Source organism: Chinchilla lanigera, unplaced genomic scaffold (assembly GCF_000276665.1).
Source record: "Chinchilla lanigera isolate Chin_1 unplaced genomic scaffold, ChiLan1.0 scaffold00133, whole genome shotgun sequence".
NCBI lineage: Eukaryota > Metazoa > Chordata > Mammalia > Rodentia > Chinchillidae > Chinchilla > Chinchilla lanigera.
Window position 1 is genome coordinate 333,599 of NW_004955534.1, and position 26,083 is coordinate 359,681.

The 26,083-nt window shown below is 44.9% G+C and overlaps 1 protein-coding gene across 7 annotated transcripts in view; it reads left to right on the forward strand.

Moving 5' to 3' along the window:
* The window catches only part of Sept6 (septin 6), a 75,109-nt gene that overhangs the window by 26,908 nt on the left and 22,118 nt on the right, over positions 1–26,083 (forward strand). For all 7 annotated transcript variants that reach the window (XM_013507703.1, XM_013507704.1, XM_013507705.1 and 4 more), the window contains exons 3-5: positions 3,637–3,832; positions 16,342–16,528; positions 19,764–19,925. In XM_013507703.1, the coding sequence (XP_013363157.1) occupies positions 3,637–3,832; positions 16,342–16,528; positions 19,764–19,925 (545 nt within the window). The remainder of the gene's footprint in view (positions 1–3,636; positions 3,833–16,341; positions 16,529–19,763; positions 19,926–26,083) is intronic.

Genomic DNA, 26,083 nt, shown 5'->3' on the forward strand with positions numbered 1-26,083 from the left:
GAAATTCGCACAGCTAGTGGCTTTGGACCCAACTCTAATTTTTGGACAAAATGTAGTATCTTGGAGCTGGGAGTGTAGCTCAGTGATAGAGCACTTGCTTAGCATGCGTGAAACACTGAGTTCCATCCCCTGTGCTGCCAAAAAAGTAGGATCTACCACTGGCTTTTTGTGAGGAATAAATATGAAAATATATGGGGGGTGGTGGTGTAGTCCTGTGGTAGAGTGCTTGCCTTGCAAGTGTGAGGTCTTGGGTTCTATATCCAGCACCATAAAAAGAAAATATATATTTTTCCTTACAGTAATGCCTGGTATAAACTCACCATAAACAATAGCTATTGTTATCACTCCCACCTTTTATGGGAAAATAAACTGAGACCCAGAAAGGGACAAGGTTTCAGCTTTGGTCACATAGTAATTTAGTGATAACCTGGCTTGGAGTCTTCATTTCATAACTTGCAAGGATTCAACTGCACAATTTGCTAGAACATGCATGTATTAACAGTAAATAAGGAAAAGCGCTAAATTCTGGTTTAGTACATTGTGTTATTTATTTATTTTTTTTTTGAGACAGGGTCTCGCTATGGAGTTCAGACTGGCCTTGAGCTCACTTTGTAGCCCAGGCTGGTCTCGAACTCGCAGTGATCCTCCTGCCTCAGCCTCCCAAATGCTGGGATTACAGGCATGCACCACCACACCTGGCTAGTACAGTGTATTTTTTAAACCAGAGCAGGGTCAATGTCAGACTGTTCCAGTGAATATAGTTTGAAATGGTATATTTTTTAAAACTATTGTTTCTAAGGTACTGTTTACATAAAACAAAGTGAGATGAAATGCCCTTGGATGGTGCAATATGATTAAAAAGGGGCAAGAAGCTGAGTATACTGGCGCCACACCTGTAATCCAGCACTCAGCAGGAGGAGGCAGGCGGAGCATGAGTTTGAGGTCAACTTGGGCTACATAGTAAGACCCTGTCTCCAACAAAACAAAACAAAACAAGACAAAACAAAAAAAAGTTTATAAAGGAAGAAGAAAGCCTGCTACCCACTATGAGATGCTCTGGGAGGGCTGGGGAGGAGAAGAGAGAAAGAGACCCCTGGGGATCTCTTAGGTTTCCCGCTGGAACCTAATTGCCAAGTCCCCACCTCCTGCAAGTGCGTGGGATCTGCTGACCTAACCCATTCAGCCATGTGTGCTGGGCCCAGGGTAGCCATGGGAGGGGACAGTGTCCTACGCCTAGGCTGGGTGTGTGACAGCTATTGAGAGAGAGCCTCCCCCTGCCCCCAGGCTCCCCACGGATGGTACCTGGGATGGGAGCACTCCATAGCCAGAGGAAGAGCTGGCTTGATTTTTCTGCCTTCTTCTAATACTGCATGTATTGTGATTCCCTGGACACTCATAAGTTCTTTTCTTCCAGACCTTCAGTATTTGCCATCTAATTTCCAAGCCCTTCTGTGCTGATGAGCATCTGGGTGGTCATTTTCCCTGCTGGCCTGCCCTGCCCTGCCCAGTCCCCATTTCTCCAGCTGTGCAAACAGGGTGGGTCCTTCCCTTTGCAGTGTGCTCCCAAGGCCTATGCAAAGCTGGTGCTGGGCGCTTTGGAGTGCAGGGCGATTCTCAGAGAAGTCTTAGGACAGGGAGCTAGCCAAGCTGCTCCTTTCCCAGAGCTGCAGGGCATTGAGCAAGGAGCTTAGGAAAAGAGGGGTGGGTGTGCAGACTCTGGAAAATCTGTCAGGCATACACAAAGGAGTTTAAACCTCAGTGCCTCTAGTATTCCCGCCTCAGAGTGCTGGCCCCATTTGCAGTTGAGTTGTACCCTTACCGTGGGTGGGGTGGGAATATATTCAGCTGCTTGCCTGAGTCCACCACCCCCTGTTGCAAAGACCCAAGAGCCTTTTTCTGGGGTCTTTGCTGCTAATAGGTATAGCAGACCCTGCCTGGAAATATGATCTGACTGAGGAACCATTTCTACATACCCTGGCAATCCACGATGTTAGACCTGGCTATGAAATAGGGCTAGGAGATCCAGTAGCCAGGTGGAATTGAATGTTTTTGTTCTTTCTCTCTCTCTGTCACTGTCTCTGGGTGACTCTGTCTCTTCCTTCTCTACACATAGAAAGCTCTCATCATAGTTTTAAAAGCACCTCTTTCATTCATAGCTCATTATTCAGGATAAAAAAGGCTCTGAAGATGTAAAGCTAGACAAGCCCAGAGGTAGAGCAATTTTGGTTTCCAGTCTCGCAGCTCTAGCCCAAGCTCTGGACTGCCTTGCAAGGAAGTACTGTTGGTCCCAAGGGGAGATTTACCAGACGGGATTTGTCCACGTAAACCTACTCGGACTGGGAAGAGAAGTCAAAGCTCACATCCCTGGGATTGGACAAGTGGGTGGGTAAAAGACAGACAATACTAGCAAAATAATAGGGTAGTCTTATGCATTCAAAAAGCAGCCCCAGATCATTAACTAATGATTTTTATTTCTGCTGTTCCTGAATCACTTGAGGTATGGGGGGATGGTACAAATACAGTCTATTTATGGAGACTGTAAGTGGTCTTAGTGCCTAGCCCAGCTTGTGGCTTCATATCAGATTCCTGCCTAGCTGCTGTGTCACCGACTTCCCTCTAATTCATGAATTCTTGTGATGTTTCATTCCCTAAAGACCCCTTAGCTCCAGGCAATGGCTTGTTATTCCCTGGTCTCCCAGGAACAATATCCCCAAACCTTCACCAGTCCTCCACCGCCCTCTCCCATCCACTTTTCTAGCTTGACATTCAAGACTTTTGAAATTCCAACAGTTTAATTTATTAGTGTCCTGCAGCCTGTGAGTTAAACAAACAGTTTGTTTAAAATGTAAAGAGAATAGCAATTTGCAGCCTGTTAAATTGCCTCCCCATTACTAAAAAATGGTCTCACTGGAAGTTCAGTCAGGCTGAGAGAAGCCTAGGGCCTATCTAGTCTCCCTCCTGATATACACATCTGGGATATGTAGGCCCACGCAGGCTCCCCATTGGGAGACACAGCCAGGATAGCTATTGAGTGCTGCTTGGGCCTGGCAGGGGGAGGGGGAACTGGGATGGGAGGATATCTGTTTGAGAAGGCATTAGTGTCTCTTTCTAAAATTTTAAAATAGCCCTACAAGTTTTATAACAAAGGCTCTATATCTTTTTTTAAAAAGCCATACGTGTTCTACATACTTAGAAAACTTGGACAACACAGAAAAGAATTGAAACCCATGTATAACCCTACCACTCAGTGCTCATTGTTAAGAGTATTTTATTTCCTTCTAGTTTTTTTCCAGGCACAATTATACCTCTTCATCACTGCCTATAACATAATTTATTTTTCTGACTATAAAAGCAATGCATACTCAAGGTGGAATTTTCAAATAACAGGATAAATTTGAAGAGTAAAATGAAAATGATTCCAGTTCCACTATTGTGAGATGACTATGCTTATATGTTATTGGGTTCCCTTTTGATGTTTTTCATTTAAGTGAGAGCACATTATCTGTGCTGTGCTTTTCACTTAGTATTGTATTCCATACCTTTCCCTGTATCGGTAGGTACACATCTGAAGTATGACGTGTGGTAGCTGCATGGTCACCGTGTGAACGGACCCTAATTTATCCTTTTGCTTTTCAGGCGAGACGGGTTTGGGCAAGTCCACCCTCATGGATACCCTGTTCAACACCAAGTTCGAAGGGGAGCCAGCCACCCACACACAGCCGGGTGTCCAGCTCCGATCCAATACCTATGACCTGCAAGAGAGCAACGTGGGGCTGAAGCTCACGATTGTTAGCACGGTGGGCTTTGGGGACCAGATCAACAAGGAGGACAGGTAAAGAAGGCAGTGGAGTGGGAAGACTGGAGGGTCACAGAGAGGAGTTTTCTGGAGGTCTCAGAGGAAGTACAGATGCTGGGGTCCAGAGTGACCCCCCAGAATGGTATAGGCAGGCAGCAGGTCCCTCACAAGCACCATCCCTGCCCAGGGTCTCTGTTTATAGCAACTATCCTATTTAATCCACTTTGCCAAAAGAAGGGTGTTTTTCCAGTATCCGTGGGTGGGGTCTCAGTTCCACTCAGCAAACACTTCTGGAGCTCCTGTCTTGTGCCAGGAACTGCGAGGCTCTGACAGTCTAGTCTCTGCCCTTAGTCTCTGCCCTTGAGGCACTCATGTGCAACAGCCGTTTTAAGCAAATAATTTCCATAGAGAGTGGTATGTTCTGTGAAGGGCAGAGCGTGAGGAGGTAAAGGACAGTTACAATGAGACCACAAATATGAAAACAGTTCCAAGTGGGAAGGTCGGGGAAGCTGTGACCAAGCACATGCCCCCTGAGCTGACTCTTAAAGGACAACTACCTGTGCCGACAGATGAAGGACAGGAGAGAAGGGCACTGCAGGCAGAGGTGACTGCTGGAATGGTGTAGTGGAAAGTGGTGTGGTGGAATCTGCCCTTTTTTTGCTATTCCGAGGCAGTTACTCAGAAGCTGGTGAAACGTAAGGCTGTCACATGCATAGGTTCCTTCCAAGACATAAGTTTGTATTATTTATCTTGGAGGACCCTTTGGACCCTCCTAGACTCCATAAAACCTGGATCTGCCTCTGGGCCAGTGACTGGAATGAGCTAGGGAAAAAGTCAGGGGACGTGAGCCCAAAGAAATAGGAGCCAGATCCTGGAGTGATACATTGAGTATCCAGATATAAAGCCACTGAAAGGTTTTAAGAAAGACAGTGGTGTGGTCTGATTGTCCTTTGAATAAAGTCCTGTGGTGTGGCATAAAAATACACTAGAAAAGCAAGAAGACCAATGAAGAGACTATCGGACCAATTAGATTGAGGCAAGAGGTAAAGTAGCTGCTGAGATTGGGAAGAGGAGAGAGAACTGATAACTATTAAGTAGGTAAAATCAATAGGTTTTAATATAAACTGGATGTGTAGTTGTGAAGGCAAAAGAATAATCTAGAACGAGGTCTGAATTTCTGACTTTGGAGAGTGGACAAATGGTAGTGGCCTCCCATGAGTTAAGAACTCTATTTTAAGATAATAATCTCTGCTTTGGACATGTTGCAGTTGCGCTGTCTCTAGAATATTAAGAGCCATGATGGCCTTCAGGAGTAGGCAGCTAAGTAGACAGATTGGAGGTCTGAAAAGGGTCTGGATGAGAAAAGTAACTTTGGGTTATCAAGGTAGAGATATATTCCAGTGGGCACAGGTAAAATTATCTAGGAATCAGCATAGAGTGGACTGAAGACAAAAACTGTGGTATGTGAAGTCAGCAGATTGAGGCTAATATCCTGAAAGGGACTGAGTAGGAGAGATGAGAGAGACCGGCAGTTTGAGAACGTGTGAGTGAGGGGTGCAGTGAAGCTGAGAGATGAGGATGTGGTGAGGGCTGGGATCCAGGGGGTGGTGCAGGTCAGGCACTCTCTGCATTTAACTTGAAGTCACGTGGGTACCACACATGCCCATCTCAGAAAGGACCATTCTTCATTTTGAGCAGGGTCTGCTCGTCCCCTGAGGAGACTCTTGCTTCTTGGATGGACTGTGTCTCTAATTCTATTTCTCCCTTAAAGCTACAACAGTCGTACTCCCATCTTTACAATGAATAAATAGATGTAGCTTCTTAATAATGAATTGAATTGTTTTCCATTTGAAATTCTAGAAGAAAGACACCTCTGTTTTTATATAGGCTTGTTTATTGTGCTAATCTTATTTGGTTGAGAATGAATTAGGCCCAGGGAAAGGGCTAGTTCGGCCACAATCTGAGCGCTTAATCTCAGCTGCAGATTTTGCAGGAACTCCTCAATTAGATTTTGTACAGTTCTTTTAGTCACATACATTCAACATATTTAACAATGGGCAACGCCTTAATAATTATGGTTTAGGAATGAACAGATACTGCCCCTAGAGGCTAATCTATTTCCATTATGTTTTTTAAAAATATTTGTCCCTGATTATAAACATGATACTTACTCATAACATATAAAATAACAAACGAAAGTAAATGGGAATGAGAAGCATCCCTGAAACTAGATTGGCCAGCAGGGGCGTTACAAGCTGCAGGGATCTGTAATAGAAAGCCGTGGTTTCTACGTGCTACCAGGGCTACTTAAGCACACACAGAGCCGTGCAGCTGCACTGAGACAGGGCATCAGAATGCCCTGCTTTATCCAGGGCACGTGCTTAAGCTGGGACGAGCAGCAACTCACACTGGACCTTGTAGAAAGCTACCACTTAAAGAATGCTGGGGAAAATGGAACCCAAGTGGGAGACTCTGAAAAACAGTCTGGAGAGGGAAGTACCTAGGGACTTAGGCTTTGGTCTCAGACAGACTTGGGTTCAAATCTCACCTTGCCATTTAGTAGCCCAGGAACCTTAGGGGAGATATTTAACTATTCTGTGCCTCAGTTTTCAAATTACCTGGAAAATGAGGACAGTGATGATAATAGTCCTTACTGTAGAGGGCTGTGGTGAAGCATACTTGATATATATGGCATAGGAAATGCTTAAAAATGCCTTGCACAGAGTAAGTACCTAAGAAACAGAAGGTATTGTTATAAGCATAGACTTTATGGATAGAAGAATCAAAATAGAGTTGTATCATCTAGTATATGGGAAGAACTGATACATGGTATCCAGGAAAATAAGAACCAAAAAATAGACATTGAGTTTGGTAACATGAAGTTCATTAATAGATGTAGGAATAATTCCAGGGGAATTGTGGGTAGAGCCTAGATTTCCATAATTGCTGAGTGAATGAAAGCCAAGGATGTAAAAGCATTAGCATCTCAAAAAGCACTAGGACAATAAAGTGAGTCTATCAGATTCATGTTTACATGGAAATGTAGTGTATGTAAGTCAGCAGGAAAAGAATGAACTAATTAAGAAATGATGCTGGGAAAATAGGCCATCCATTTAGGAAAAAAGTAAAATGAGACCCTCTCACACAAATACCACTCCCAAAAATAAATTCCTGTTGGACTAAAAACAAATTCTAAAAATATAAGGAGGAAATGTTGGAGAATATTTTTATAACTTTGGGAGTAGAGAAGGCTTTTCTAATCATGAACCAAAATCCAAGTTAACAGAAGAATAGAGTAACATATTTAAATTCATTAAAATAAAAATACTCATATATTGAAAGATGTCATAAACAAAAGTAAACATAAGCTACAGATGGGGCAAAAATATTTGCAATCTATGTAACAGACAAAGGATTTTTCTAAAATGTATAAAGAGCCTCTGTAATTCATTGAGAAATAAACAGATAATTGACAAAAGGGATATACAATGACCAATCAACATATGAAATAATGCTCAATTTCCTCAGTGATTAAGGGAAATGCAAAATGAAACAGTGTAATACTTTCTGTCCATCATATTTGCCAGAATAAAAGATGGCATAATACCCACTAACACAAGGTAATTTCATTCATGTTGGTGGGAGTGTAAATTGATACAGAATGTTTCAGGAGGGCAAATTTGGCAGCATCTCTTAAAATTTTAAATGTGAATAATTCATGACCCAGCAGTTCCATTTTAAAATATACCGCCTAGAGAAACAATTGCACATGTTCATGAGAAGCATACAAAAAAAGTGTTTATTGCAGCATTGGTTATTGAATAAAAAAACAATGTGAATTTCCATCAATTAACAGTGAAATGAACTGTGATACAACCATGCCATGGAATTACATTTAGCAGATTAAAAGAATGAGGTAGATTCATATGTGCTCATCTGGATAGAGCACCAAATTGTGTTGTTATGTGAAGAAAAGAAGTTGCAGAATGACACACAGACCATGGTGCCATTTGTGTAAATCTATCCCCTTCGCCCTTTAAAACAACAAACACTTCTCTCTACTTCCATATGTAAATACATAGAGAAGATGGGGAATGATAATCAACAGAGTGGAAACAGTGAATACCTCTGAGGCGGGGAAAATATGTACATGTATTGTTTACATAATTAAAAATAGATGTAAAACAATGAAGTTTTAGAAATGGAAGCTGATAAAGTGGGTATAGGCTGCTCGTGTAGAAAGCTTGTCTGGCTGGGCAAAAGAGATAAGGCAGTGTAGAGAGGGAGACAAGGAGATTGAGGCAATTCTTAAGAATAAGGAGAGGTGATGAGGGTTTAAACAAGAGTAGAAGTTTCCAGAAGAGATGAGAAGAACCAGATTTGAGAAAAAGGATCAATAAGACTTAGTAACCAAGTTGGTGTGGGGGACCTAGTTCAGCTTATCCACTACTAAATGTTTACTCTGTGCCTAGTACAGTGTGAGGTGCCACAGATACTAGGAAATAAGGCATAGTCTTTAGTTAAGGAGTTCATGGTTTAGTGAAAGGGCCAAATATGTATACAGATTCTGCAGAATGTGATAAGTATGGTAACAGAGGGCTGTGGAGAGGAACTGTGGGAATACAAAGGGCAGCAGTTGGCCAAGCCTGCTGGTAACAGAATAGGGTAGAGGTGGCTGAAAGCAGGAGGCTAGGAAAAGCTGTGCTAGGTCTTAAAGTCTTGCAGGATAAATACAAGTTGGCCAACTGGTATGTAGTAGAAATTCAGTACATATTTGTGGAAAAGAAATAAACAAACATTGGTGGAAAATAAAGATAATACCTGTAAGTTTTTATCATTCAATACTAAAAATATTTATTAGATATGTTAACTAGTATGCTGATGTGGGTGGAAAACAGTCTATAATGTATTGGAGAGAATGAAAACATTTTGAAAAATTGAGTAGGTTATTCTTTCAAGAAATACCTATCTATCTATTAAGTATTTACTGGGCACCTATGATACACCAGATCCCATAGTAGGCCCTGAAGACAAACCTGACTGCTCAGGGAAGCAAAGACATAGCAAGTACTTGGGACACTTGGGTGATCTGGGAGAATTAGGTTGAGGAGAGTTATTTTATGATGAGGGAAGACATAAGCAAGTTTACAGGCTGAAGGAAAAGAGTCAGTAGGAAGTGAGGAGATGGTAACAAAGCAATGATCCCAAGGAACCTAAAGGGATGACATCAAGTGCACAGGGACGATGACCCTTGAACTGGATGAGACTATTTCATCTTCAGAGACTGGAAAGAGGCAGGGAATGGTGGGTTTGTTTGTAGAGAACAAGGTTGAGGCAGGAAGTTGAGATAGTGTGAGCGTGGTGGCCTCAAGTTTGTTGGTAAAGTGGAGAAAAGGGGTCATGAATAATTTTGGAGCCTGCTAAATAGGTGAGAGTTTGGAATGGTCAGTGAGGGCAGTGGGAAGGGAGCCAATGAAGTCCAAGTAAAGGGACTGTACTGTTGCTGTAGAGGCCCATATGTGGGTGGAAGTCATAAATCTGAAAAGATGTCAAGACCCATAATTTTGTGGTTGTTTCTTTCTTTTTTTTTTTTTTTTAAAGGTGAGATTTTTTTATTAACATTTTTCAAATACATCTTTTTGAAAATTTTTTGTCCTTTTGAGACAAGGTCTCACTATGCAGTTCAGGCTGGCCTTGAGCTCACTTTGTAGCCCAGGCTGGCCTCGAACTCACAATGATCCTCCTGCTTCAACCTCCCGAGTGCTGGGATTACAGGTGTGTGCTACTACACCTGTCTGTGATTGTTTCTAACCATCATCAGTAGCAGTGGTATAAGAGCAAAGAAAACAGACACTGAAATGTATTCAGGGTAACAATTATACTAGTCAAGTACGGTGGAAGGACAGGAGTGGGATGGAAATGAAGGTGTTAATAAGACCTGGCATGGTGGTGCTCCCCTGTAATCCCAGCTACTCAGACACCTGAGGCAGGAGGATGGATTGAGCACAGGAGTTTGGGCAGTATCATGAGATTGCATCCAAAAAAACTCCACAAAAAACTGGAGATGAAGCTCAGTGATGGAGCACAAGGACCAAGGTTATTCATTCCCTAGCAGCCTTCCCCTCAAAAGAAAGAAAAAGAAATCTGGGAACAGTGACATATACTTATAATCCCAGCTACTTGGGACACTGAGTAGGAAGATCACATGAGGCCAGCCTGGGCAACTTATTGAGACCTTGTCTCAAAAAAAGGGCTGGGAATGTAGCTTAGTGGTAGAGTGCTTGTTTAGCATGTTTGAGTCCTGGGTTCAATCACTACTACTAAAACAGAAAAATGGTTCAGATAATTTGTATTAGTCACTGTAGTGTTTCTGGCACAAAATATCCAACATCCACAATTTAAAGGAGGAGCCAGTTATTTTGGCTTACAGTTTCAGTGGGTTCAGTTCATGGTCAGCTGGCTTCAAGGCAGAAACTGTGTAACAGAAACAGCGTGATGGAGGAAAGCTGCTCACTGCATGGCAACAAGAAAGCAGAGAAGGAGCCAGGGACAAGAATACACTCTTCCAAGTTGACCTTACCCATCCAACCAGACCCTGCTTCAATATGTGAGACTCTGGGGGGCTATTTTAGATCTGAACCATAATATGATCAATCATAGATTCAATTTAGGTAGAGAGAGAAATTAGACAAGGATACTGCAGCCGTTCTGTGAGATAGAGGAAGGGGTGAGGTTTCAGATGCTTCTATGGGGTAAAAGATTGATTTGGGAGAGTTGAAGGTACACAAGAGCAGGAAACGTGTGGTTGTGGTCAGAAAATATTAGGGTAAGATTCCTTGGGTAGAGTTGTCTGGCTATTGATAAGGTGGAGAGGTAGCTGAAATGGAGGGGGTTGAAGGGTATGAAGTGGATGCAATCAAGGAAGAAAGAAGCAGAATTTGGCATACTGTGGTTACCCAGAATGGGGAGAAAGATTGTGATCCCAAGGCCTGCAAGGAGATGGGGTGGGTCTCTGATGCAGAAAGGTTTTTAGAATGAGGTCGCAAGTCATAGTCTAGTGGGGCACTGAGGAGCTGCCAGCACTCATTGCTGCTGACCTTAGGGTGCACAGGTAATGGGAGAATGAGAAGCCTATCCTGGAAGTGGATGCTGTGACATGAGAATGAGGCAGGTGCATTCTGTGAAGAGGCAGATGACATAGGCCAACCCTTCTCAAACTTTAATGTGCATTCCAGCTACTGAGGCCCTTGATAAAATGCAGATTCTGGTCCTGTCGGTCTGAGTTCAGACAATTTTGTTTACTGAGGGTACAGGGATTTCAGAGGACACAGAAAAAATTGTTCCTTGTTTAGGGAGAGGACTTTAGGAAAATGAGTCCGAGGTAGACAGAGCAGAATAAGGATGCATGTAGGGGAAGAGAGGGGTGGCTGGAAGCATGGTGGAAGGGGAAAATAGCTGTGGTCACTTTCTGCATTGTTCCAGTAGATCCAACTTTGTTGTATCTTGGCTTTGGTGCCTGAGATAGTTGTGTTTGAGTACAGTGTCCATGAGCCTTGTGTGCTTCCAGAAGGGGAGCCTCTAGGGATTTTTTGCAAAGGAGATGGGCTCAAGGGGAGAACAGAGACCAACATGACTTCCAGGTGTCTAGGGAATGTGATAGGAGATGGTGATAACTGAGGGCTCAGGAGTGAGTGAGACCATCCAGGGACAACGTGCATGTACTGGGTAGAAGGACAGTGGAAGACAGTCTGGATGAAATCTTAAGAGATAGACCAAGAATTTCGCTAAGGTAAGTGAGAAAGAAGATTTACATAGTGAAGTCAGGTGACAGTGTTTTAAAAAGGATGGTCAACATTATCAAGAAAGATAACAACTGAAAATATTCATTGAGAGGTAAAATTACTTTTCTATGATATTGTATTAGCTTTCCATCACTGTAACAAAATACTGAGAAGACAATTTAAAAGGGGAAAATGTTTATTTGGTTCATGGTTTCATAGGTTTCAGTCCGTGGTATGTTAGCTCTGCTGTTTCTGGGACTGTAACAACACAGAAACATTGTGGGGAGCACATAGTGAACAATGTTATTTACCACAGAGCCACTGGGAAGCTGCTGGGAAGCAAAAGGAAGGGGTCAGAAAAGGGCTGGTGTCCTAGTATGGCCCAAAAATGACCTAACTTCCTCCCTCTGTGCCCCACTTCCTAAAGGCTATCCCACCTCTCAGTAGTGCCACAGGTTGGTGAGCAAGCCTTTAGCACATAGGCATTTGAGGGACAATCCAAATCCAAACCGTAACAAATAGAGGAGACCACAGTAATCAGCTGAAAGACACTTCTGACAAATAATAGTTGAGTAAGGTGACCAATTTCAAAAGAAACATCCAGAAAACCATAGACTTCTTATGAACCAACAGTAACCAAGTAGAAAGTACTATGGAAGAGAAGACCCCATTCACACTGAAAAACTCCCTCAATATGCCCTACGCACCAGGCCATACATAATCTAGCTCATGTTGCCATATTTATTTCATCTGTTATTATTCTTTTTGTTTTTGTGAGGTGAAATTCATGTAACAAAATTAACTACTTAAAGTGGGCAGTCCAGTGGCATGTAATACATTGGCAGTCACCACCACTACCTGTTGTACAAGCTCTACCTCTAGTTCCAGAATGTTCCCATCACCCTGAAAGGGAACTCATTAAAAAAAACTCCCCATTTCCCTCTCATCTCGGACCCTGACCACCACTAATCTACTGTTTGGCTCTGTGAGTCTGACTATTCTAGGTACTTCTTAGAAGAGGCACCATATAGTATTTGTGTCCATATTCTTTCACTTATTGTGATGCTTTTGGAGCTCATCCATGTGGCAGCATGTATCAGAATTCCCATTTTTATGGCTGAGGACATATCTTCATATGGATAGCACATATTTTCTTAATCTAGTCCTTAGTTGATGCACATTTGGGCTGTTTCTATTCTTTGACTATTATAAATAGTTTATTATTCTACCTTGTTCACTAAATCCCAGCTCCCTGGCCTTCTTGTTGTTCAAACTTGTCAAGCTGGCTTCTGCTTCAGGATCATTATTACATTTGTTACTTAATCGCCTTGAAATGTTCTCCTCATAGATAATTTCTGATACTAGAGATTAAACCCAGGGCCTTTGCACTAAGCTACATCCCCTACCCCTTTTTAATTTCTATTTTTAAAAAAGGGTCTTCTAAGTTGCTAAGTTCCTCAGGCTAGGCTTGAACTTACAATCTGCCTGCCTCAGCCTCCCAGAGTGCTGGAATTACAGGTATACCACCCCCAACTTCTTTGGCTGTTTCATTCTCATCCTTACAGCTCAAATATCACATCCTCAGAGAAGCTTCCCCAATCACTGATTTAAAGTAGCTGAACCTCAGTCACTTTTGTCCTATTATCATATTGTAGTATTTTCATAGTACATGTAATGAAGAAGTATTTAAGTATGAAGAAATAAAGAAGTGCTATCTAAGCCAGGTGTGGTAGCAAACACCTATAATTCCAGCACTATCAGAGGCTGGGGCAGGAGGATTGCAAATAAGAGCCCAGCCTGGGCAATTCACCAACTTAGTGAGACTCTGTCTCAAGAAAAAAAAAAGCTAAAGGGCTGGGGATACAGCCCAGTGTGAAGGTCCTGGGTTCGGTCACCAGTACTGCAAGAAAAAAAATTTTCTAGACCAGAGGTTGCTTTGTGCCACTGGCCCCGTTAGCAGTCTAGTGTAGCCAGTAGACTTATTTTCAAAATAATAGTTTTAAATGCCCAAATATACCAATTTTACTAAAACTACAGTTACCAACTTATCTAAATATCATGATTTAACAGTTCATGTGCTTCTCTATTAATTCCTGAAATAACAGTGTCTATATGTAGTCTTAATAATTATCAGAGTTTGGAAGTTGCAATGAGCATGAGTGCAATATTGAGATATTTGCAGCCATTGCAATGGGAAAGAAAAATTTCAGTGATTTCTGTTCACTGTGAAATCAGAGATGCTACAAACATTCCTGTAGATATCGCCTCCATTTATAGCTGGAGAAGCTGCTAAAGTTCAGTTCAAGATTAGTGACAATGATGCAGTTTTTCTACCTAAGTTCATGGAGCATTTGAATTCTATCCGCTGACCCCTTGGAAGTCTGAGGACCTTAGGTTAAGAACTCATGTTTTAAATGGGAAAAGATTAGCAGTGGTGATGAGGAGGGTGGAGTCTCTTGGAGCTGGCTGGCTTTTGCTGGAGATGGAAGAGATTGTAGTGATCAGGGAAGAAAGGGCCAGAAGAAAGCTGCCCAGTCCTGATCCCCATGGAACTTGAGTGTGGAGCGCCTAGCAGTGCACAGTTGAGAAACACTGCACCTTTAAAAGACAGTCAGTATCACTTACAGTAAGGCAGCAGTTGATGAGAAGGTGGCCTGTGCGAGGAAGGGTTTTGCAGCGCCTGGACTGGAGCCCAGTGAGCCCAGCAGAGCGTGGGGCAGAGATGGCCACGTGGGAAGATGGGGCAGGGGACAGGGTTGGGGGAGCGCAGAGCAGTAGGCAGAACCTTTGCTATATTCCAGACAGCAGGCCAGACACTGAAGATCCAAAGATGACTAAAACAGAGATGAGTCACCCATTTCCGGTTCCCCCGAACCGAGTCTTGTTTAGCTGATTGGCTGCTCTGGCTGGTCTGATCCGTGCATCTCTTCAGAGCCACAGCTAGAGGCGGCCACAGTATGATGGGCAGAAGGTATACTGGAAACTCGGGGGAGGGGCGCCTACAAAACCCACTGTCTTCTGTTCCCTTCTGCAAAGGAAAAACACAAAGGAAAAAAGTTATATAATGAATTGAAAAAGAAGCTGTGTCAAGATCAGATTATTCAAATCAGCCTCTTGTCCAAAAAGCCAAGGAGATGTGGTTCCCCCCCAATTCTTCAGGAACCTTCTAAAGACTTTGTCACCAAGAGATCCTGTCATGCTATTACCTTTTAGAACAGTGCTGGCTCAAAAGAATCAAAAGAAGAAAGGAAGGACTATATTTTTAGATTTTCTTTGGGGCTCTTGCACCTGTATCTTTTCTCTGTGTGCAGCTCTCAGAATCTAGGATTCTGTGATTCTTTTTTTAAATGCTGTTTTCCCTTTCTCTACTAGGGGGCTCTTCCAGAAAGGCTCAGGATGAGGCTGCTGCAGGTGGGTGGATTGGTTGGGTCCAGCTTATTCTTTGATTATAGTCCCCTCTGTAAGTGGTATTTGAAAAGTCCCTTGCTCTGGACCCAGGGGACAAACCTCTTCTTCACTGAAGGGAGGCAGCCCCTCAGATGGAGAGGCATCAGACAAACAGGGGAAGTGAGAACAGAGGTGGATACAAGCTGAGCTGACATAGTTAGAGCAGAAAGAGGCTGTAGGGGCAGCAGGGATGGCCCGGGCAGGGACAGGATGGGGACAGGACAGGGCAGGGAAAATGGAAGCTTCCCAGGGAGGCCTGGGCCAGGGTGGAGTCAAGGGCCGACTGTTATCAGTGAGACTTGGAAGCCACTTAGGGAAGCTGTGTGTGGTGACTCAGCAAGCTGGGGCCAGCGAGTACATGTGTGGATGGTGGGGGGGAGCATCTTTACCCAATATTGTCTCAATACTTGTATTTAAAAGTCCCAACTAGGCCAGGCACAGTGGTGCAAACCTGCAATTCCAGCACTTGGGGAGGCTTGGGACTTAACAAGACCCTGTTTCAGAATAAAAAATAACAGAAGGGCTGGGGACATAGCTCAGTGCAGAGGCCATGGATTCAGTCCCTAGTACTGGATGCATGCATGATGGATATATACATACAAATAAACAAACAATAAAAGTCAAAACCATGGAGGAAATGAGAACCTGAAAAATATGTGGACCTTAGAGCTGAGTGGGGTGCTTAACTCAACCTAGCAAGAATGAGCAAAAGCCCCGCAGTGTTCTGACAAGATTCTTAAGCAGCAAGGAGAGGTCTTGTGTACCCAGCTTCCATCTTAGGCACAGTGGGCACGAGGTAGAGAGTGGACACGGGCCCAGCGTGGAGGAAACTCAGCCCAAGCGCAGAGCCCGCAGGTGGACTCCACATTGCCCTAGAGCCCCATGGAGAATAGAAAGTGCCCTGAGCAGGCCCTGCTCTTCTGGAGGACCCAGTTGATTTGAGAGAACACAGGCCCTTGTATCATAGTTTGCTTTATGCTCCTGTGTCACACAAGGGGTTCCTGGCATAAGTGGGAAGGCTGTAGGAAGGAGGTTGGCATTAAACTGAGTCCTGATATGTGGATGGGGAAAACTGGACTGAGCAGGGAGAAATGGGAATTCCAGTGTGAAGGTGCCCAGATGGGCGTAAGTGGGACTCATGTGGGGACCAAGAAGGTGGCCTTGGTTGACAGGATTAGAAGCCCACTGAGGGTAGAAGGAGAAATCCGACTGGATGAAGGAGAGTCAGGTTATGGAAGGCACTTTACATTTCTGGAAGGCATGTTGTCAAAATCCAAGTTTTTCAAGGAGTCCAACCATTTCCCCCATCCCCTCTAGCTACAAGCCCATTGTGGAATTCATCGATGCGCAGTTCGAGGCCTACTTGCAAGAGGAGCTGAAGATCCGAAGGGTGCTGCACACCTACCACGACTCCCGAATCCATGCCTGCTTGTACTTCATCGCTCCCACAGGGCATTCACTGAAGTCTCTAGACCTAGTGACGATGAAGAAACTGGACAGTAAGGTATGGAGTGGGGACAGAGGTGGCGGGAGGCCAGGCAACCTGGACTCACTAGTAGTCTTGTACACAATAGATGTTGGATTCGAGGAGAGATTTAATGGCATCCTCATTCCCTCCCTCATTCCCTGTCCCCCAACTTAGTGTTGTAGCTCTAAGTACCTGTGTCATGTGCCTTGCCATCTGCTTTCCCAGTACTGGGGCTGGGGTGTCTTGCCTTGAGATGTCTTTCTGCACTGATTCCTCTTGAAAATAAGGATGGATGTGAGCAAGATGGCTGACGAGCTCCAAAGGCACAGGCTTTGGTAATAGAAAGATGTTCTTTCTGTTCTTGAATCACATCTGATTTGGAAAGTTATTGCTAATTTTTGTAATAATAGATGCCATCTCTTAAACCCTCATCAGACACCACTGCTGAGTTAAGTAGCTCATAGAATATTTCACTGAATCCTCACAGCCCTGTGAGGTAAACACTATTATGATCCTTTTTTACGAAGGACAAAACTGAGACTCTGAGAGGTTCACTGACATGCCTGTTGTCTATAGCTACCTGGGTAGAATCTAGATTTGAACCTAGATCTGTTCAAATCAGACACATCCTGCTTCAAGAGAAACTGAAAAATGCAAATCCTGTACCATATATAAAATAGACAGTAGTTCTTTGTATTAAAGGATTATTTGCTGTACAAACTGTCCATGGGATTCTTTGAAAAACCTAATTACTAGCACCTTTTTTCTGTAACATTTAATATGTGGCAGGCACTGTGATGAGTACTTTATGTGCATTATTTTATTTTATCCTTCCTGTAATCCAGTGTGGTGGGTACTATTATTATTCCCATTTTTCGTATGAGAAAACGGAGGTCCATAGAGGCAAGTAGCTTGCTCAAGGCCAGACAACTCATAATGGATCTGGAATTTGGTCCCAGCTCTCTCTGATTCCAAGATATTTTGTTTACTTTACAAAGATCTGATATATATATATTGATATATATATATATATATATAATAGTCATTTGATAACATATCCATTATAAAAACTGAATTTTAGCTATTATTAGAATAGGTGGGTTTTTTTCATTTTTCCTAGCACTGAGATCAGTTCTCATGAATAGTAGACTGCTCTTGAAATGTTGCCATGCCTGGCATGTCCCTGCACAGGACAGCAGTGAGCCATGTAGCTAGTGGTCTGATGGGTAGGCTGCATTAAGTAAGCAGCTTTAATATATGTTTGTAGTGTGCTTGGAAAAAAGCGAGGAAGAGAATTCACTCTTCCTGTTTTTCTACCTTGTTGAGAGCTTTGACTCCCCACACCCCCAGAGAATTCAAAAGAGGTGGCTTCAAGACCCAATCTTTCTCTGACCCGTCCTAAAGCCCTGTGTGCTGTCAGTCCCCAGAGGTACTCCTAAGCCAAAGTGGGAACGGACAGGGCTTCTCTTCGAAGTCTAGAACTTCCAGATCCGTGTTTCAGAACCTAGGGCCTGAGTGCCACTCACACCACCCCACTGGGGTCTACTCACAAGAACGACTATGCTCAGCATGGGAACCTGAGCTTAGGAGGTGCTCTGCCTCACAAAGCCACGTGTATGTCAGCTTTCTTTACCTCTGACAGTAAAAGCCTTGTCCCTTAGTGGGATTTCAAGGATCAGTGTTCCAGTGGGGTGAACCTTGGAGTGGCATTAGGCCTTTCTCTTGTGTGAACTTGAGCATTCATACCTAATTTTCTTTTTGGGTGATTACTGAGGATTGAATCAAGGGAGTAATTAACTATTACCACAGCCCCTACCCTCCTTTGTTTATTTTTTTGAGACAAGGTCTCACTATGTAGTTCAACCTGGCCTTGAACTCATTATGTAGCCCAGTCTGGCCTTGAAGTCATGGCCATCTTCCTGCCTCAGTCTCCCAAGTGTTGGGTCTACAGATGAATACCACCTTGCCTGGCTTATGGGCCCCTTACAATTCTTGCTCCTATCCCACCTCAGCCTTCTAAGTGGTGGCATGCCTGTTTTCTTTACCCATACATTTATAATGGGACTCAAGCAGTCTGTCTGTCTGTCTCTCTCTATCTGTTTTTGAGATAGGATCTCACTATGTAACCCAGGCTAGCCTCAAACTTGGGACCCTCCTGCGCTCTGCCAAGTTCTTAGATTATAACGTGTGACACTGCACCCGCAGTGTAACATTTTGCATGTCTCAGATCAGACTGCGAGCTGGGAGTGTCTCCTTACTTAAGTGGGCTGCTGCCAGCAAGACAGCGAGGTGTGTGTCCTCCCTGGGCACAGCCTGTGCCTCCCTTCCCTGCGTTCCCCATATGAATCAATAGCATGCTTGGCTGGGCCCAGACCAGTTATACTAGCTGGATGGCACAGTTCACTGTTAGCAAGGAGCAGCCACCTCTCCCCTTGTCAGCCACAGATTGCTAGGTGTCACCTTGTTGCTTCAGATCACCTCAGCAGTGACCTTGACGCCAAGATACAACACAGCTCATCAACTTGGATCTGAACCCGTAGAGACTCAAGGTTAGCACCATGGAATAGGAATAAGGCTAAACTTGGATTTGAATCTCAGTTCTGCTCCTTATCTGCTCTGTGGCCTTGCACAAGTTACTTAACCTCTCAGTGCCTCAGTTGGTAAAACAGTGGTTATGATACCTCCTGGGAAAGTTATTGTCAAGATTATGTTGATCCATACAAAGTATTTAGTTCAGTACCCAGCACAGAGTAAGTACTTGCTATTGTTTATTAGCATGGTACTTGGCTGCAGAGGTGGCCTTACCTAGACCCCTGGACAGTGCTAGAAATCCTAGGAGATGCTGTGTTATGGTTCACATCTAAAATGTCCCCCAAAGCCTCCTGTATCAGGAAGGTGATTGGATCACGGGGCGCCGCACTCATTGGTGAGTCCATTGGTGCATTCGTAGCTGAATGTGCTGTTGGGAGATGGGGTCTGGTCAGGGCAGCCGGGTCTCCAGGAGCGTGACCTGGGAGGGTGCATCTCCCTCCCCAGCTCCTCCCTCGTTTTCTGCTTCCTGCCCAGCACAGGTTGAACACTTTCTCCATCATGCCTCTTTCTGTTTTGGAGCCAGCTGACCATGGATTGAAAACATGAACCAAAATAAAGCTCCCATCCTTTAAATTGTGGGTGTCGGGTATTTTGTCCCAGTGGTAAGAAAGTGAGAAGACAGGCTGCTGTCGGGAGCCATTTACCAACAGTGACCCCACCTTGTTCCTCCTTTCCCTAGGTGAACATCATCCCCATCATCGCCAAATCAGATGCTATTTCTAAGAGCGAGCTAACAAAGTTCAAAATCAAAATCACCAGTGAACTTGTCAGCAATGGGGTCCAGATCTATCAGTTCCCCACAGATGATGAGTCGGTGGCAGAGATCAACGGAACCATGAACGTGAGTTGGAGCATGGGGGTTCAACTTTCTGGTCATTTGCTGTGTAGTATTTCACAAAACAGTGTTGCCGCACCTTCACCAGCCATCTTAGGGTAATTGACTTTTTTTTCTTTCTTGTAGTACTGGGCTCAAACCCAGGAGTGCATGAATACTGAGCAACATCCCCAGCCCTTTTGATTTTTTTTTTTTTGATACCAGGAATTGAACTCAGAACCTTGTGCTTGCCAGGCAGGTGCTGTGCCACTGAGCCGTCTCCCCGGCCCAACCCTTTTGATTTTTTTGTTTGTTTGTTTTGAGAAGGGTCTTGTTAATTGAATTACCCAAGCTGGCCTTGTACTTGCAATCTTCCTGCCTCAGCTTCCTGAATAGTTAGAATTACAGCTATGTGCGACTGAGTGTGGCTTGTAGTTGACTCTTTTTTTTTCTTTTTGAGACAGGGTCTTGCTATGTAGTTCAGGCTGGCCTTGAACTCACTCTGTAGCCCAGGCTGACCTTAAACTCATGGCAATCCTCCTGCCTCAGCCTCCCAAGTACTGGGATTAGAGGTGTGCATCACCACACCCGGCTGTAGTTGACTCTTGAGTACCTGAGTCTCAGGTATTGATGACAGAAAGTCCAGAACTAAAACAGCTCCTCCCTCCTACTGGTGGCCACCATAAAGATTAGAGATGCGGAGATTAATGGCCGGGGCCCAAGGGAAAGGCAGACTCCAGGCAGAGAGTGGAGTAGAGAACAGACCTCTCTCTGTCCACCTTTCTGATCTGCCTTGAGCTAGGCCAGGCAGTCCCTGTGAGAATACAGCAAAGGAAGGACAGTGCCAGGACAACGGATGCACTGAAAGACGAAAAGGCTGAAAAAGTTGCCTGGCTTCAGAAAATGGGGACTAATCCACACTCATATCATCAAATCCTCGGTCCTTGGGAGGAGCACTGATATGTAGTCTCCAGTTGGCTGGTGACTAGAGACACAATCTTAAATATCACGGATGTGTTTTGCTTCATTAAGTGTGAATGAATTTTTAAAAGTCCTCTTTCCTTTCCTCCCCCACTCCTCCTCCCTCCTTCCTAGAGGAGTGAGTAATAGGGAAGGCAGAGAGTCAAACATCTCCTCATGCTTCTTTACAATGTGTTGATGCTGTTGCTGTGAAAGCCTCAATGTTGTGATTTCAGGGAGACAGCTAATAGCTTTCAGAAAGCCTCTGCTTCGGAAACAGATTTCTTTTTCTCTGTTGAGAGGCATCAGTTTTTCCTAATGACATAATGCTTGGGCATAGCCAAATTCAAGAAAGCCTCATAATAAAAGCCATTTTTAGAAAACTTTCCTGCTGCACTGGCCTCTAAGTGATCATTAGGGCATCAGCTGCCACCTCCTGTGAACTGGCCAACAAATTAGCATAGCAGGGCGGCAAGTCATTGTCTCGGGCTTCGCTTCCTGCCCAGCCGTCCACAGAGATAGGCTTGTTATTAGAAGTCCATTGTCGACTTTGACAAATCTGGCTCTCAAGGGTAAGGTTGTGTGGATTGTGGTAGGTGGAGCTACATCTTCTGTGACCTGAAGTGGGCATGGAAAAAAATGGAAAAGATCAGTCCTTGTCCTCCCAGAAGTCAGGGCATCTTGGTGGAGACAGGTTCTGTTGTGAGAAGCAATCCTGAAAGGTGAAAGGTGCCTCGTCTGCAGAAACACAGGAGCTTGGGGAGAAGTGTTGCCCGGAGTCCCTGGTGCCGGTGTCCGGAAGCACCCATTCATCTCAGGACATTGCCCCCCGGCTATCTTCCAAAGTCTGGTTCCCTAAGTCACCCAGCAGCTTTCAGGCTTGTGGTTTGCTTTGTTCATGACAAACACGGACGGTTGGTTTCTCAGCAATCTCAAGGTGCACATAAAAGTATATCTCACGGCATCGTGGATTAGGAGCAGCAATCGTCCTGGGCTCTGTTCTCAGATCAGCTCTGGTCTCCTGCTTGAGCCTAGGGCAGCTTCACCCTTGAGGTGGGAAACTCTCCATGCTATGAAGCAGCAACTCGCAACTGCACTGTTGTGGCTATGAAAGGTTATGGGTTGTGTGACTCGGAACAGCCTGACATTGTCCTTGTTTCAGTTTGAAAAACTAAATTTGAGTGCACTCTGGGTTATCCCTGGAACAAGGCTGGCCACTCACTTGCCTGCATCCTACTGTGCTTTGCTGAGTTGGAAAGAGCGGCAGGGAATTGGGCCTGCCTGGGAGTCCTCCGTGTTGCTGTGCTGGAGATGAGGGAGGAGGGATGAGCCATGGCTAGAAAATAAATACACAGTATTGCGTAGCCTGCCCGCTCCTGAACAACCATGTCAGAAGTCTGCAGAGCCTTTGGCCGCACCATCGCTCTGAAGCTGCATCATAGAGACCTGAGCTTTGGTAGGAGGAAGGATGGGTCCCAGCGTTTCAAGTCTGGATTTGACTCGAGGGCCCCGGCCTCACCTCCCCTAGCCTATTGTCACAGGGCTGAGGTTGGAAGAAGTGGAAGAAACCCTTTGCCATGTGGAGAAGATTGCACAGCTGTCCTGTCACTCACCGCCAGGGCTTTCATAGCCAGAATGAAAGTGATGAGGGCTCAGCCTCCCCTTGGCTTGTGGCTGGCTCTGGAGAACCTTATTTTAGATTGAGGGGACAAGAGAAGAGAGAGAAAGAGAGAGCAATCTTGTTGCCTGTTACTTTTAAACCATGCTTTTATGCCTCTCTAGGTTGCAGACTTTAGTCAGGCTCATTGGCGCATGCCTGTAATCCCAGCTACTCAGGAGGCTGAGGCAGGAGAACCCCAAGTTTGAGCCTAGCTTGGACCATTTAACAAGACCTTCTCTCAAAAGAAAATGTAAAAAGGGCTGGGGATGTAGCTCAGTAGTAGATTGTTTCCTTAGCATGCCTAAATCCTTGGGCTCAATCCCTTGTACTGCAAACAAACAAAAAAGTTGTAGACTCTATACGAAAAATTGCTATGTTGTTTAAATTTAGTATTATTCTTGGAATTATAGCCAAGGACCAAGGAACAGACCCAGTTCGAGTACTTGACTGTGCTTAGTTGGTTGGCCATTTGTGAGGTGCTGGGTTTGGTTCCCACAAAGGCATTTGGCACTTGGGCCTAGTGACAGTGCATGACTGACCAGTGGAGTCACAGGGAGAGCCCCGTACTAAAGCCCATCCCTTCTCCTGAGACAGCAGTGCGGTTTCCATTGTTTGTACGTACGTACGTTCGCGGGAGACATCAAGAGTTCACCAGAGAGTACACTTCCAATGGTTTTATTTATCTGCCAACAAGAGCCTGAAATAGCTGTGTCTTGTTTACTTTTCTCGCGCTGCTGAGATAAAATGCCCAATGCCCAGAGTTAAGGAAGAAAAGGTTTATTTACCTCACAGTTTGTGGAGGTTTCAATCCATACTTGGCTGGCTCCACAGCAGAGTGGCATATGGCAAAGGGCAATAGCTCATGGCAGCAGAAAACAGCAAAACAAGAGCAAAAGGGGGAGTGGCAGAGAAGAGCAAGCCTCTTTTCCTCCCTTATATTGTAAACAGGCTCCCCCCACCCAGAGGGCGTGCAGCACCCACACCACCTCCATGTCCTCCTCCCGCACAGGCTCAAGATGATACAAAGTAAAGACCCGCCCTGCTCAGTCACTTAGCTAACCGTCTAAACTCAAGTTGACACAATGAACAACATCCCAGAGTGGTAAGGGCATGTCCTCTTCACCCCAGGATGCAGAACTGTGGAGTCACTTAACCAAGACTCTAGACTTGTTACTTTTAGTAACAAGTTGACACAGTGTATCAACCATAACAAGGGGTGAGCATAACCAGCCACAGCTGGGAAATACGGTCTTCCCTGGAAGAAGCCAAGTCCAGTGGAGCTATTCTTATCAGATGAGATCTAGATGGTATTTCACAGGACTAAAGGGAGTGTTCTCCCAGCACTCTGGGAGGCTGAGGCAGGAGGATCACAAGTTCGAGCTCAGCCTGTGCAACTTAGTGACTTGGTGAGACCCTGCCTCAAAAATAAAAAATAAAAAGGACTGGGGATGTAACTCAGTGTGAAAGCCCCGAGTTTAATCCCCAGTACCAAGGGAAAAATATTAAATGTTCATGTATTCTTCCAAGCATAATGGGTATGGTGGAATGAGAATAAAATACATCATGCCACTTGGATCATCCAAAGTTTTAAAAGAAGAATTTAAGGAAGACACAAAAAACAGTGTAAATAGTGTTATGGTTTGAATATGTCCCCTACAAAATCCAAGTGTTGCCCAGGTGATAGTATTAAGAGACAAGGCCACAGGGGCTGCGTCTCAGTAGAGGGATTAAAGTTCTTATTTTACAAAGGCTTCACGCAGCCCCTGCCAGACAACCAAATGCGCCAGCACCTTGATCGTGGACTTTCCAGCCTCCAGAACTGTAAGAAATACATTTTTGTTCTTTATGCATGACCAAACCTGAGGTATTTTATTGTAGCAGGACAGGACAGGTTGAGACAGGTAGTGAGTCTGGGAGCAGATGCCCCAGGGGAGGCTTGAAGGTGTCTCTCATTGGAGCACCCTGTGGCTGGCAGAGCTGACACCTGAGGCCACCTCCTTAGAGGTCTGCCTGTCAGCAGCTGCACTGCCAGTCTCCTCCCTGAGTTCATACATACAAATGTCACCTATCAGTCTTCTGCAGGATCTGGGAGGAAAGGAGAGAAAGCTCAACCTTAGATTTAGGTCCCCTGGGTAGGACCTGGGAGTGTGGTTGGGGGTTTATCTTCTCCCTGCCCTGCTTTACTCCATTCTGGTTGTCATAGCTACATGTCTGTGTCTCTCAAGAGCAGCAGAAGAGAAGGTCAGAGCCTGGTCCCTGTGATTTCCTGCCTAGCACTGTTATCTGACTGCCACCAGATGCCATCTAGCCAGGAGGCAGAGCACAGGCCACCCTGAGTGGCTAGGGCAGGCCGGCAACCAGAATACACTGGCCTCAGCGCTCCCTGGGAAGACCTAGGCATGGGGGGTTGGAGTCTGGGTGACTCGTTGAATCCTGTACCCCAGTTCTGTCTGACCATGAATGAGGCCCTGTAAGGCTGTAGTGAGAACGAAATGAAATGGGAGCGCTCCAAAATGATCTGCTCGTGTACATTTGTCAGAACCGACTCCACCGTGAGTTTCAAAGGCCTGTGTGGTTGGGAGGTCTCAAGAGGGCCCTGAATTCATTTTGGTGGGGCTGTGTGCTGGGAACACGGAAGGAGCTAGAGGAATCAAATGACAGCAGTTTGAGGAAGAAGGGAAGCAAGTGTCATTTTGACAATGTCTCTCGATGTTGAAAATAACAGGCCCAAGGAAAGACTGGCATTTTGTATGCCTTTATTTTCTTTGGTGTTTTTTGCCTCCTTTTTCTTGAGCCCAGAGAAGTGCCTCCTGCTTTACACACGTCCTCCTACATCACGTAGATACCAGAACCCAAGATGAGCGCCAGTACAACGTAGTTTCTCCTTCTGCCTCCTCCCTCAGTCTAGCCCTCTGCCATGTCTGCCTCTAAGCTCTTTTGTGTCACATGGCCAAAGCTCTCTGTCTCAGCAGAGGAAACATCTCCCCAGAAAATGAGTGGGGGTGGATTTGATGCTCCTGGCATCATGTGGGTCCCTGAGTGGGAATGAACTGTGCCCAGATGACCCTTCCATGAAGCCAGATTAGAGTTGTTCAGGCCCCTGGGCCACATTTTCAGGAATTTGGTGCGCCCCAAGTGCCCCTGTATCCCATTCCCATTTACCACATTGACCCTTCCTGCTAGGATCAATGAAACATTTCCTGCCTCCAGCCCACACTCACTTTCCACACGCATAACTCACTCATTCCCTTTGCCTTATGTCCCTATTTCAGGGGCATTCAGCAGAATGGGAAGAGGCTGGTGAGTCTCTAGTTGGGCAGCTGGGAGAGGGAGAGGATAAAGAAAGAGCAGCTTCAGCTGGGGGATGTCCTGGAGCTGAGCTCCTGATGAGCTCCTGTGTTTTCTGCACTCTAAAGAACATTCTATGTGTCCAGCACTAGAAACGAATGGAGAGGAAGGTTTGGCTGTGAGATCAGCATGGAGATTGAGTCAGGAAGCTGTGGGTTTCCCAGAATTGAACTGCCTCTTATAAGTCGGCCTAGCACAAGCAGTTCACCCCGGGCCT